The 14,723-nt window shown below is 42.9% G+C and overlaps 1 protein-coding gene across 5 annotated transcripts in view; it reads left to right on the top strand.

Moving 5' to 3' along the window:
• Positions 1 to 14,723, top strand: part of LOC148148840 (sodium- and chloride-dependent neutral and basic amino acid transporter B(0+)-like) — a 134,923-nt gene that overhangs the window by 96,224 nt on the left and 23,976 nt on the right. For 4 of the 5 annotated variants that reach the window (XM_087991794.1, XM_087991792.1, XM_087991795.1 and 1 more), the window contains 5 exons: positions 1,146 to 1,284; positions 1,808 to 1,940; positions 2,499 to 2,639; positions 7,172 to 7,400; positions 13,918 to 14,043. In XM_087991794.1, coding sequence (XP_087847920.1) covers positions 1,146 to 1,284; positions 1,808 to 1,940; positions 2,499 to 2,639; positions 7,172 to 7,400; positions 13,918 to 14,043 — 768 coding nt within the window. The remainder of the gene's footprint in view (positions 1 to 1,145; positions 1,285 to 1,807; positions 1,941 to 2,498; positions 2,640 to 7,171; positions 7,401 to 13,917; positions 14,044 to 14,723) is intronic. The other variant, XM_087991793.1, reaches the window with a different exon arrangement.

Below are 14,723 nucleotides of genomic sequence, written 5' to 3'. Positions count from 1 at the left end.
GAACACATCCCCGTCTACATCAATGGGACTGAGGATGACAGGGTGGAGAACATCAACTTCCTTGGAGTGATGATAACTAACAATCTGGTCTGGACTGCCCACATAGATACGACAGTCAAGAAGGCATAACAATGCCTCTTCTTCCTCAGGTGGCTCAGGACATTTAGCATGTCCATAAAGACCCTCACCAACTTCTCCAAGCTGAAAGCATAATTGAAAGCATACTGTCTGTGTGCATAAAGGCCTGGTATGGCAACTGCTCTGCCCCAAATCATAAAACTACAGAAGTTGATGTGCACAGCCCAGACCATCACAGAAGCTAACCTTCCATTCATGGACTCCATTTACATGGCTCACTGCTGCAGAAAGGCTGCCAACATCATCAAGAAGAACATCGGTAATGATTTCCTACAACCTCTTCCATCAGGCAGAAGATACAGAAGCCTGAACACACGCACTAGCAGGTTCAGAAGCAGCAGCTTCATCCCAGTCATTATTAGACTGTTGAATGGACTCCCTAGCCTCAAATAATGCTGATCTTGCTAACGTTGCTCTCGCCTAGTGCATGCCCTGTGCAATGTAACCTCTGTGCTTCTGTCGAGGTCTTTCTGATCTATACATCCTTGCTTACCATGAACTGTCTGTACTGCTTGTAAGCAAAGCTTTTCATTGTACTTTGGTACACGTGATAATACATAAGTAAATCAAGTCTTGTTTAAAGTCCTATCTAGAGAAACAGAAAGAAGAAAAAGCAAAGTTAACAATGAAGTAACATCTCTCATTACACAGAACGAGCAACAGAGCTGGACTGTGCTGTTGTTAGAATGTGCCTCTGTGTTCTGACTCCTCTGTAACCTCAAACAGATCAAGCTGAATCAGACAAGGTGAAACAATGGTCCTGGTTATACTATTAGAAATGACGAAATATTTGAAACAAAATAAAAAAAGATGGTATGACTGAAAGTGCTACTGGATGCTTGACAAAACTTGTATCTCTTAACTGCCATCGGAAGAGGCATATCAACCTCATCTATTAAGATTAATAGAAAATGCTTGCTCTCCTAATATTCTGTACATCCCAAGAACAAGATATAAAAACAGATCTTAAATAAATTGTATTTCAAAAATATATTCCACTTTTCCAGACCCACTCTGCAATCTCACTCTGAATGATGGATATTTTGAAATCGTTAATACAACATGGCTGCAGACAAACAACAAAACTTGTCCCGATGGATCCGAAATCTCTATTCCTCACCAGGGTCCGAGTGAGCAATACTGGGAGTAAGTACATTGCTGCAGAGAGCTGCATCGATAACCTAAACAGTAACTCCTCTTGGGACAGATGATTTGTGAATGTCCTGTTTTAATGAGAGGGAAGATGTTTGATTTCAATAGAGGTGTTATTTATGTTATATTCTTGATACAAAATAACATCACAAGAGAGGTCTTTTCATAAATAATAATAATACACTGACCTCTAACACTATGAGCTTCTTTGAACAATATTTGTGCACTGAAACCTTGAGTGAACTCTTATTTACTTTCTTGTTTATCAGAGATACTGTGGTTAATGTCCCTTTCTCTGTACTTTTAATTTAATACAGTACTGTGTTAATTCCATAGGCTTTGGAATGAATTAGGAAAACTCTCTGGGAACAGGCACCATGTTCAACAATATGAATTAGCTGAATTCATTGGGATGCAGAGTGACTAACATAGTTAGCTTAACAGTGCAATTATATTAATCTAATATTTTTCATCTATAACGAGCATTTCATATCTTTTCTGTTGTCATTTTCTTCAGTAAAGTGGCTTTACGCCGTTCAAGTTCAGTGGATGAGACTGGGGAGATAGTCTGGCATTTAGCCCTCTGTCTGCTTCTGACCTGGCTAATAGTTGGGGCAACGTTATCAAAAGGAATCAAATCTTCAGGAAAGGTAAATGATTAGTGATGAATCGTGTTATAACTAGAGACAAAGTACAGATTTCTGTAACAATGAAACTAGGACTTATGAATCTTTGTGAAGTGTAGGTGATGTTAATAGTGTCTCTCTAGGGAGTGGGAGATTGATAATTCATCAGCACTTCAGGCCTGATGGAGATCTGAAGATCTTTCTCCTGAAGGAAAGAACAGCAGCAATTCCCCCAAATCCCTGCAATGTCTCCCTCCTTCTAAGGGTTTCATCCCTGCTACCGGCACTCTGGGAGAATTTCCAATTGCTCTGGAAGGCTGAGAAGAACTGGGGAAAGGGACTGAGTAGATTAGGGCGAGCATTTGATTTGAATGAAATGCAATTTTGTCTGGACAGTGAGAATGGCAAAAACCCTGAGGAATCAATATGAGGAGTACAGTTGATTCACCATGCTTGAAACGTTGACTCTCCTGCTTGTCAGATGCTGCCTGACCAGCTGTACTTTGCTAGCACCACATCTTTCGACTCTGAATACTGTGCAAGCAATACAGGAAAATCTAATCAGCTTTTCTTCATTTACAGGTAGTTTATTTCACTGCGACACTTCCTTTTGTGATTCTCGTCATCCTCCTGATCCAAGGGCTTACACTGGAAGGAGCCTCTGAAGGGATTGAATTCTACATTGGAAGACAATCAGACTTCACCAAACTGACTGAGGCTCAGGTATGCACTTCAGAATAATCCATAGCCGTTCAGCTGTGATTTTCAGTCAAGGTATTTTCTGTTCTGAGGAAGGATCACCAGATCCAAAACGTTAACTCTGATTTCTCTCCACAGTTGCTACCAGAGCTGCTGAGCTTTTCCAGCAATTTCTTTGTTTGTTTCTAATTTCCACCATCTGTCATTCTTTGTTTTTGTTTCATACCAAAGGTAATAATTTTAAAGAGCTACATGCTACCTTTGTGTTCCTGCTCAAATGTGGGGAAACAAAGACAGAATTTTTGTGAAAGTGCAGTGTGAGTGTCAACAGTGGGTCAGGAACCATTTCTCAGTGTCATGGATTTGGCTATGACAGTGACCATGGCATTGACATGAGTGTTTGCGTGCGATGACAATCTTCACCAGCTAATGGAAAAATTTCTTCTCACAGTGTTATGCAGTGCTCCTTCAATTGATCCTCGTGGTCATGTTGCAGACAGTGTGGGACCACAGAGAATGTGTTTCCCACTGAAGTGGTGGAGAGAATGAACCATGGGGTCAGTGCTTCAGGGGTTTCAATGAACTCAGGAGTGAAGTTGCATGGTACTTGAAGATAGTACACCCTGTAACTCTGATTCTTTCAACATTCTTGTTCTCCCATCCCTGGAGCTGGACCTTTGTGTTAGAAAGGAGTTTCCTTCCAGAAGACTGCATAGGTAACAACAAAAACCTGACACAGAAGTCTCACTCTTTTCGGGCACTGTTTGTCAATTTTGAGGAAGCTAATCCTCCACCTCATAGAATCCTTACAGTTTGGCAGCAGGCCATTCAGCCCATCAAGTCTAACAACTCTCTGAACAGTAATCCACCAAGACCTACCCCCAGCTTGTAACCCTGTACTTCCCATGGCCAATCCACTTAATCTGCACATCTTTGGACTGGGGGAGAAAACTGGAGTACCGTGAGGAAACCCACGCAGGTGCAGGGAGAATGTGCAAACTCCACACAGACAGTCGCCTGAGGGTGCAATCGAACTACAGTCCCTGACACTGAGGCAGTAGTGCTAACCACTAAGCCACTATGCTGCCAGTTGCATATCTTGTGCTAGGCGTATATCCTCCCTGGAACTAGGTCTCTGTCTCCACCGTGTCTATGTGATGGAGAGGCATATGCCTGTGGAGAGGGTTTCTGCTGTCTGTCCTTGTGCTGTTGCTATTGGTATCCCTCCTGTTCCTCATCAGAGGTCCCAATTGGAGATGTACAAGCTCCCATTCTGCAGTGCTGCTTTATAGGCAGTCCAGATCGAAGTGGAAAAATCAGGAAAGTTTCCAAAAAGTTATTCCACGATGAAGCTGCAAAACTGGCCTCTCAGAAGCAGTGCTGAGTGCAGGATTTTCATATAGGCAGAGAAGCAGCTCAGCAGTTTCAGTCTTTGAAGTAAATTTAGCTTGTAAGTTTCACAAAGTGATAAATATCCCCTGTGGTCTCACTTTATTGATGCTAGCAAATGTGTGCCTAGCTTTTAAAGCTAGGAGGCTGAGTTTAAGTTTGGATTAATTGGTTATTTGTCCAAAGGCTGGAACAACTCAGATGTGTCAGCATCTGTGGAGAGAAGGCAGAGTCAATGTTTCAGGTCCAGTGACCCTCCTTCAGAATGTTAACTCTGCTTTGCCTGCACAGATGCTGCCAGACCTGCTGAGATTCTACAGCAATTTCTGTTTTAGATTTCCACATTCCTTGGTTTTATTCATTACAACCCCTAAATGGATTGTTTCACAACTCCAAACCTGACCCAGCCAACGCTGGAAGACGGCAGGATTATATCGGGTTTTGGGCACACTGACAAATTATGGGGATTTAAGCCCATGTCCATTCCTTGGCAGCGTAAAGCTTTTAATTTTTTTCAGCTTCTCTTGAATTGGACCCTATCCTGTCACTAATTAGTTTTTTTCAGCTTCTCTTAAATTGGACCCTATCCTGTCACTAATTAGTTTAAAGTTCTAACTACAACCCTGATTGTATGATTCGCTAGGTCACTGGTCACAAAATAATTCAAATTAAGCCAATTGTGCAGCTCTCATTTTCTCCAGTATTTGCATAGGTGCCTCATGAACTGTAGCCCCATTTCTCCCAAAGCAGTCTTTGAGCCATGCACTTACCTTTCCAACTTAATTGCCCCATGCCAATTTGCACATGGCTCAGATACTAATCCAGATATTATTATCTCTATGTCTTTACTTTATAATTTATCCTAAACTGCTCATAATCACGCAGGCGATCCTATTTCCAAGTGTTGTTGATATCTATCTCAAACACGACAACCGGATCATTTCTTTCCCACCCCAAGTTCGTCTCTCGCCCAAAAGAGACGGCTTCTCCAAAGTTCTGCTCTGGATCTCCATACCTGCCTCACTCTCAGTCACACACACACACACCTCCACCCCGCCCGTCCCCTCCCCGTCCCTGTCCCTCAGCACAGGCTAAATTTGAAGTAATTAACCTAATGGGTCTGAAAGCCCTCTGAGGTACAGAGTCCACTGTCTCTTCCCCCTCTCTGATGTGCTACAGTGCCCGCAGTTAAGGTTCTGGCTCGACATCTCTGAGCTGAAGTTCCTTGAACAAACAATACTTGTTGCAAATATAGTCACTGTGGCTAGCACTAGATTCCACCAGCTCCCATCTACTCAAGCTGCAACACATCACTTACACAGCCGCCACAGTTTTATTTTATTAATTAATTTGGATTTTAAACATTTTCAAGACAAATTTCTTAATTTCTTCACTCTTCAGCTGTAATAGTATCTCCCGATTTAGACTACTTGACTAATTAAAAGAGACATGGAAGAAATACACACAAACCATCTACCTGTTTCTCTGTGACATAGAAATGGGTTGTTCTGCTGCTGGAATAATCTTGCACCCTCATTGCAGATCTCACACACATCTATTCTTCTCCTTATTGGTCTGCTGTCCCCATTCCCTCATGCTGTTTATAAAGCTGCTTACCCTGTTCTCTCTCTCCCATTCTTAATGTAGCCACTGTCCCCCCGATCATTTTCATGCTGGCTCAGAAATTGTTTTTTTTACGTACTGGTGACTGTCTCCGGGTCTTCCCATTTCTCATTCTTTTGAGACGAAGTTAACATCGAGATTCTGCGACAAATAAAAATGTGCTAGGCTTCTAAATTTTGACATTTTGATATCAATGTTGGGAAGGGGGCAGAATGGTTAGAGTAGGTTGAGATAGGAAGAGAAACTGAGGAGTAAAACAATGTAAGATGGAAAATAGTCAGATTCAATGAAATTGAACAGGAAGGGATGGAATTTCAGGAAATTGCAACAATGTAATTCTTTGGGCTGACTTTATTTTAATATCTTAATTTCAGTTAATTGTTAGACTAATGTGCTGGGCTGATTTGATTTTTATCAAAGCATCATTCAATGGACAGTCAGAATGACAACTTCCTCATGAATGGGTCACACAAGAAAAATAAAATTTTTCATTCTATAAAATGGTTAATAAGGGAATCCATCAACTAACTTGCGAGAATTTGGCAGGAAATAGCAGACACAGAAACAAAGTGATGCTCCTAACTGTTTAAAGAAGATATTGTCGACCAAAGGAACCCTATTCAGTTCAGCATTGAGTTGTAGTACAAAACCAGCCCTGGTCCCTTGGGGTTAATGTAGATCTAGTTTCTCCCCTCCCAAAAAGTGGCAAAAAGCACATATAATTAGGCAGGTTGGCAAAGCCCCCTTCCCACCATGTCACAAACTACGTTCTATGTAGGAAGGTCCATGCTCACAAGTCTTGAAGTGCCACGAATTAAGTGAACAGTTAATGACCAATTTAGGTCTTTATCACCACCTTCAGTGTTAGCCTTCATAACTAGTAAGATGGCGCTAGTTTGCTGGGTTTGGTGAATGGAGGTGACCTCAAACTAAGTCAATTTGAGGTTGCTTGGAGTTCCTGCCGAAAACCACACCCCTGCCCTTTCCTCTAACTCATCCCCTCCAACTCTCCCCTTCCTGTGGCATCTCAGAGTCTTAGAGCAGCATGGTGGCTCAGTGGAAGCACTACTGCCTTACAGTGCCAGGGATCTGGATTTAATTCTAGTATCAGGCAACTGTCTGTGTGGAGCTCGCACATTCACCCAGAGACATTTTGGATTCCTCCCACAGTCCAAAGATGTGCAGGCTGGGTGGATTAGCCATGGGGAATGCAGGGTTACAGGGATAGGGTAGTGGGGTGGGTCTGGGTGGGATGCTCTTTGTAGGGTAGTGTGGACTCAATGGGCCAAATGGCCAACTTCCACATTATTAAGATTCGATGATCTACCCTGATCAGCCATTGTCCTCAAAGGGTGCAAGCCACCATTGCCTTAGCAAACAGGGCGCCAAGTGACCAACCTAAGCACCAGAGAAGCACATGGTTCATTGTAACACCCATTTCCACACTGTGACCCTGAAAATAAACTCCAGGCCACAGATTTGTCTGTTAAATGGGTTCAAATGATGCTTCCTGATACTAATTATTTCTCCTTTCTTTGTTCCAGGTCTGGATAGATGCTGCAGTTCAAATTTTCTTTTCTTGTACAGTGGGTTCTGGCCTCTTAATAACACTGTCTTCATACAACAAATTCCATAACAACAGTTATCAAGACACCATCATTGTCTGTGTTGTTAATTCTCTCACGAGTTTTTTTGCTGGATTTGTCATCTTCTCCAATCTTGGACACATGGCTCATGTCCAAAACAAGACTGTTTCAGACATTGCACAGTCAGGTAAATGCAGAATCAAACTTAACAACATCTGTTAAAACATTTCAAAACAAATGATAAAAATGGATTGATTGCACAGTTTACACATCTCCATTCTGTTAGAAAAGTCTGGGTCTGACAGTTTTAGCTGAGTAATTAACTTTTATGGAGTAGGGGAGAAGGATCCTGAAGTTGTTCGGGAGTTATGCAAAATATTGTGATGGAAAGTTAAGATCAATTAGTTCAGCTAATTACGTAAGTACTTCAGACCTGACAAGATGTAATTTAGGATCCTAAATGATTTGAAGGAGGAGATTACAGAGGTCCCATACAAGGTTCCAACTAAGACTTGTTGGCAACAATAATCACTGTATAATCCATGGCCAAGTAGTTTTAAATAACAAGCTTAAATATATATTGATAAGTATCAGAATGTTTTTCACATTTGTTCTACAGATTACATGACTCCAGTCTGGTTTAGGGTATCAGCACTAAGATAACAGTGTTCAACAGCCCCTTGAGCACTTCAACATTTGGGGAAATGGGTTCCCCTTTTGTCATGTGGTGTCTTATCCTGCATACAGTTGTATTTGTATCCCACCGAGCTGACGACAGGCTGAGCATCATGCGCAGCACATTTACTGTTGTTGTTCTTTCTTCCTATTAGTTGGTTCTTTTGGTGTTTTCATAATGCTAGCCACAAAATGGCCTTGAATTGAATTGAATTTATTGTCATGTGTACCGATGCACAGTGAAAAGCTTTGTCTTGCTAGCAATACAGCAGATCGCATAGTTAAATAGCATAGATAAGTAACTGATAGGTAAACAGTGGCAAAAACCAAAGCACAGGTAAAAGGCAAATGCTAAGAGTTTGTGAATCCATTGTATGTCAAGCTGTGGAACTTCCTGGAACAAGAGTGGCGAGGAGAGAAGGAGGAGTGAAGCGAGGGCTGCCGGGAAGGGTACGTTTTCCCGCATAAAATGGACTTACCTCAGGAGTCGGGCCTCCATTTTGCCGGAGCGGCGAGGAGAGAAGGAGGAGTGAAGAGAGGGCTGCCGGGAAGGGTAGGTTTTCCTGCATAAAAAGGGACTTACCTCGGGAGTCGGGCCTCCATTTTGCCAGAGCAGCGAGGAGAGAAGGAGCAGTGAAGTGAGGGCTGCCAGGAAGGTAAGGGCTTAATTTATATTTGGGCAGTGGCTATACCCGAGATACTACACGTGTAGTATCTCCCTTCCACACCCCTTCTCTAACTGGAAGAAAAAAACCTGTAAGGTTCGGCTTTTATTTCTTATCCTTCTTTTTCATTTATTTAAATGCATTGTTTGGTTTTAGTTAGTTCATATAAAGCTAAGCTTACAATGGCAGGGGACCTCAGAGCCGTGGCATGTGACTCTTGCTTGATGTGGGAGCTCAGGAGCGTGTCTGACATTCCTGACTCTTACACTTGCAAGACGTGTGTCCAGCTGCAACTGTTGCTTGACCACATGACGGCTGTGGTGCTGCGGATGGACGCACTGTGGAGCATCCGCGATGCTGAGGAGGTCGTGGATAGAACGTTTAGTGAATTGGCCACACCGCAGGTTAGAATTGCTGAGGAAAACAATGAATGGGTGACCAAAAGACAGAAAAAGAGTAGGAAGGCAGTGCAGGTGTCCCCTGCACTCATCTCCCTCCAAAACAGGTATATCGTTTTGGATACTATTGGGGGAGATGGCTCACCAGGGGAAGGCAGCAGTTGTCAAGATAATGGCACCGTGGCGGGCACTGCTGTTCAGAAGGGCGGGAAAAAGACTCATAGGGCCATAGTCATAGGGGATTCTATTGTGAAGGGAGTAGATAGGCGGTTCTGTGGCCGAAAACAGGACTCCTGGATGGTATGTTGTCTCCCAAGTGCTCGGGTCAGGGATGTCACTGATCAGCTGCAGAGCATTCTAAAAGGGGAGGGTGAACAGCCAGTTGTCTTGGTGCATATAGGCACTAACGATATAAGTAGAAAACAAGATGAGGTCCTGAAAGAAGAATTCAGGGAGCTAGGAGAGAAGTTAAAGGGGAGGACCTCAAAGGTAGTGATCTCGGGATTACTACCAGTGCCACGTGCTAATCAGTGTAGAAATGAAAAAATAGGCAGGATGAACACGTGGCTTGAGAGATGGTGTAGGAGGTAGGGGATCAGATTTGTTGGACATTGGGACCGGTTCGGGGGAAGGTGGGACTATTCCAAAATGGACAGTTGACATCTGAACCAGACCAAAACCAATGTCCTTGGGGGAGTTTTTGTTACTGCTGTTAGGGAGGTTTTAAACTAATGTGGCAGGGGTCCGGGAACCGGAAGAGAAAACAAGTAGACAGCGAGGTGGAGATTGGAGACGGTAAGAATCATGAAGATAGCATTAGTAAAGGGAAAATAGGCAGCGAGCAGGTGAGCGCAAAAGAACTGGTGGCCTGAAATGCATCTACTTTAATGCAAGGAGTGTAGTGTGTACGGCAGATGAACTTAGGACTTAGATTGGTGCATGGGAGTACAACGTTATTGCAATCACAGAGACTTGGTTGAAGGAAGGACATGATGATTGTCAGCTAAATGTTCCAGGATATAGACGCTTCAGACAGGACAGGAAGGGAAGTAAAAGGGGGGATGGAGTTGCATTGCTGGTCAGGGACGATATCACGGCTGTACTAAAGGAGGACGCTATGGAGGTCTTGGGTAGTGAGGCATTATAGATGGAGCTGAGAAATAAGAAGGGTGCAGTTACATTGTTGGGGCTGTATTACAGACCTCCCAACAGTGAGCGTGAGGTAGAAGAACAAATAAATAAACAGATTATGAATAGATGTAGAGGCAAGAGGGTAGTGGTGATGGCAGATTTAAATTTTCCCAACATTGGCTGGGATACACTTAGTGTCAGAGGTCTGGATGGAGTAGAATTTGTACAAAGCGTCCAGGAGAGTTTTCTAGAGCAGTATGTCAATAGTCTGATGAGGAAAGGGGCCATATTGGACCTGGTACTGGGGAACGAGCTAGGACAGGTGGTAGAAGTTGCGGTGGGGGATTTCTTTGGGAACAGTTACCACAATTCTGTAAGTTTTATAATACTCGTAGATAAAGAAGAGATTGGACCTAAGGGAAGAGTGCTGAACAGGGCCAAGGCCAATTATATCAAAATTAGGCAGGAGCTCGGAAATGTGGATTGGACACAGCTACTTGAAGGGAAGTCCACATTTGAGATGTGGGAGGCTTTCAAAGATAGGTTAAAGATAGTGCAGGATAGGCATGTCCCGTTGAAGGCAAAAGATAGGAAGTACAAGATTCGTGAACTGTGGATGACAGGAGAAATTGTACAACTAGCCAAGAGGAAAAGGGAAGCGTACATAAGGTCTAGGCAGATAAGAACAGAACGAATCCTGGAGGAATATCGGAAGAGTAGTATAAGTCTTAAACAAAGAATCAAATGGGCTAAAAGGGGTCATGAAATAGCTTTAGCAAGCAGAATTAAGGAAAATCCCAAAGCATTTTTTTCTTATATAAGAAGCAAGTGGGTAACTAAAGAAAGGATTGGTCCACTAAAAGATAATGAAGGAAGGCTGTGTGCCGAACCTGAGAGAATGGGTGAGATTCTGAATGATTACTTTGCATCAGTGTTCACTGAGGAAAGGAAGATGATGAACCTTGAGATTAGAGATAGAAGTTTGATTAGTCTGGATCAGGTTGGGCATAAGTAGGGAAGATGTGTTGGGTAGGCTAGAGGTTATTAAGGTGGACAAATCCCCAGGACCGGATGGGATATATCCCAGGTTGCAGAGGGAGGCGAGAGAGGAAATAGCTGAGGCCCTGACAGATATCTTTGTGGCATCTTTAAATTCAGGTGAGGTGCCGGAGGACTGGAAGGTTGCTCATGTTTTCCCTCTGTACAAGAAGGGTAGTAGGGATATTCTGGGTAACTACAGACCAGTGAGCTTGACGTCGGTGGTGGGGATATTGCTGGAGAGGGTACTGAGAGATAGGATCTATTTATATTTGGAAAGGAATTAGCTTATCGGTGATGGGCAACATGGTTTTGTGCGGGGGAGATCGTACCTTACCAACTTGATAGAGTTCTTTGAGGAAGTGACCAAGTTGTTAGATGAAGGAAGGGTTGTTGATGTCATATACATGGACTTTAGTAAGGAGTTTGATAAGGTTCTCCATGGTAAACTAATGGAGAAAGTGTGTGCAGGGTGTTCTAGCTAGGTGGATAAAGAACTGGTTGAGCAACAGGAGACAGAGAGTAGTAGTTGAAGGGAGTTTCTCGAAATGGAGAAAGGTGACCAGTGGTGTTCCACAGGGGTCAGTATTGGGGCCACTGTTGTTTGTAATATACATACATGATCTAAAAGAAGGCACTGTTGGTATGATCAGCAAGTTTGCAGATGACACAAAGATTGGTGGAGTAGCAGAAAGCATAAGGGACTGTCAGGGAATACAGGAGGATATAGATAGACTGGAGAGTTGGGCGGAAAAGTGGCAGATGGCTTTTAATCCAGACAAATTTGAGGTGATGCATTTAGGTAAGTCTAATTCTGAAGCGAATTATACAATGAACGGAAGAGCCTTGGGAAACGTTGATGGGCAGAGAGATCTGGGAGTGTAGGTTCATTGTACCCTGAAGGTTGCTGCACAGGTGGATAGTGTGGTCAAGAAGGCATATAGTAGGCTTGTCTTCATTGGACGAGGTATTGAGTATAAGAGCTGGCAAGTCATATTAAAATTGTACAAGACATTGGTTTGGCCATGTTTAGAATACTGTGTACAGTTCTGGTCGCCACGTTACCAAAAGGATGTGGACGCTTTGAAGAGGGTGCAGGGAAGGTTTACGAGGATGTTGCTTCGTATGGAAGGTGCTAGCTATGAAGAGAGGTTGAGTAGGTTAGGTTTATTTTCATTAGAAAAAAAGAGTTTGAGGGGGGACCTGATCGAGGTTTACAAAATCATGAAGGGGAGAGACAGGGTGGATAGAGACACGCTCTTTCCCAGGGTGAAGGATTCAATAACGAGAGGTCATGCTTTCACGGTGAGAGGTAGAAAGTTTAAGGGGGATACACGTGGCAAGTACTTCACACAGAGGGTGGTGGGCGTTTGGAACATGTTGCCAGCAGACGTGGTAGAGTTAGGAACGGTAGATTCATTTAAGATGCGTCTGGACAGATGCATGAGTAGGTGGGAAGCAGAGGGATACAAATGCTTATCTCATCAGATAAGCCACAGAGTGCTTATCTCATCAGATGCTGAAGCACTCTGTGGCCGATATACAGTGAAACCTGGACAATATGCAAAACTGAGCTGCTAAAAACAAAGTAACTTTCACACCTCTCATGTGTCGAACAATAACCATATTTAACATGAGAGAATCTAACCCTCACCTCTCGACATTTAATGGCATTGTCGTTATTGAAATTCTTGTGGTCAAATCAAAGGCAAGGTTTCCCATTATGTGATGACTCCAAACAGGGTACACTGAACTGTTCACATCCCCTTAGTTATCAGAACAAGGCTAATTTAGAAAGGACCTCTTCTCGTACCTGATTGGTCTCACAATACTGGATTGATCTTCCTGAAGGGCAGCAACCCCTACTCCAATGTCATTCACATCGATGGCTACTTTAAATGCTTTGCATGCTTGTTTGTTATACTGTTTAAAATAAATACTGCACTAAAAGTTTGGTAGGATCTTTCAATTCCAAGAACCTCGTAATTTCCTGTTGTATTGTGAGAATGGGGAATTGTGCTGTTGCTTTTAGCTTTGCAGCTCTAAGTAGTACTCTTCCAAGATCTACCACCCTGTCCTGGATTGGTCATTTGGGCCTTAGCAGGCTTGCTGTTTATGAGATTGACCATTAGGTCAGCTTATTGTATTTTCTGGCTTCAGGTTTCTCCCATAATGTCCAGGGAAGTGCAGATTAGGTTGATTAGCTATGGGAAATGCAGGTTACAGGGATAGCGTAGTGGGTGGTTCTGGGTGCAAAGCTGTTTGGAGGGTCGATGCAGACTCAATGGGCTGAATAGCCTGCTTCCACACTGTAGGGATTCTATGATGTAAGAATGCCGCAGGATGGTGAGTGCCGAACCAGAGAACACAGCTTAGAAATATGGGGTAGACCATTTAGGACAGAGATGAGGAGAAACTTCTTCACCCAGAGAGTGGTGGCTGTGTGGAATGCTGTGCCCCTGAGGGCAGTGGAGGCCCAGTCTCTGGATTCATTTAAGAAAGAGTTGAATAGAGCTCTCAAGGATAGTGGAGTCAAGGGTTATGGAGATAAGGCAGGAACAGGATACTGATTAAGGATGATCAGCCATGATCATATTGAATGGTGGTGCAGGCTCGAAGGGCAGAATGGCCTACTCCTGCACCTATTGTTTATTGTCTATTGGTTAATGGGATAATTTTAAACTGGTCACCTTCCTAAGACTGGGTCTCAGACACATTGTTATTGTAATAATGAGGGATCTGCATTGTCTCCCTTCAGCAACACTAATTTTACAATTTCAATTGTGCCACTATTTAGATTACGATTTGGTTTTCATTGTCTATCCAGAGGCTGTTTCACAGTTGCCATGGGCACCGTTTTGGTCCATTTTATTTTTCCTTATGATGTTCATGCTGGGAATCGATGGTCTGTTTGCAGCTTTAGGTAAGCATGACATTACTTAACCAGTCCCTTTGTAAAGGAATGTGTTATAAATACATCAGGCACAGTTCGCACATTGGTAATACTGCACAAAACCAGGCTAATGCTCTTGGAACACTGTTCAAATTCCATTACATGTCAGTGGTAAAATTTAAATTCAATTCCTGGCAACAAATCTGGAATTGATAGCGAGTCTGTAAAGTTGTTCATGCAACTATCATTGAAATGTCATTATAACTCACCCAGTTCCTTTAGTGAAGGAAATCTGCCTTCCTTACCTGGTCTGGCCTACACCTAACTCCAGATCCATAGCAACATTGTTAGCGCTGAAAGGTCCACTGATCGACCTGGTAAGCCTTCAAAGGACAATTAGAGATGGACAGTAAATGCTAGCTTTGCCCATTACAATTACCACATGATTTTCTTCAAAATTAAGATCATGGAAGATTTTGCAATAATCAAGATTATAGAGAGTAAATTACTCTTCTTGATGTGGTAATGAATATTCACTATATTTCTATATTAATTCTCAGCACATGTCTTAATGGAGACTTAGGCTGTGTTTTATTGAGCTAAAGACTATATTCACTTGCGATTCAAAGGAAGTCATAGAGATGTACGGCATGGAAACAGACCCTTCAGTCCAACCCGTCCATGCTGACCAGATATCCTAAGTTAATCTC

Source organism: Chiloscyllium plagiosum, unplaced genomic scaffold (assembly GCF_037043375.1).
Source record: "Chiloscyllium plagiosum isolate Xiang-an unplaced genomic scaffold, Cpla_swu_hap1 HiC_scaffold_11, whole genome shotgun sequence".
Classification (NCBI taxonomy): domain Eukaryota; kingdom Metazoa; phylum Chordata; class Chondrichthyes; order Orectolobiformes; family Hemiscylliidae; genus Chiloscyllium; species Chiloscyllium plagiosum.
This window is presented reverse-complemented; position numbering and strand designations above follow the sequence as displayed.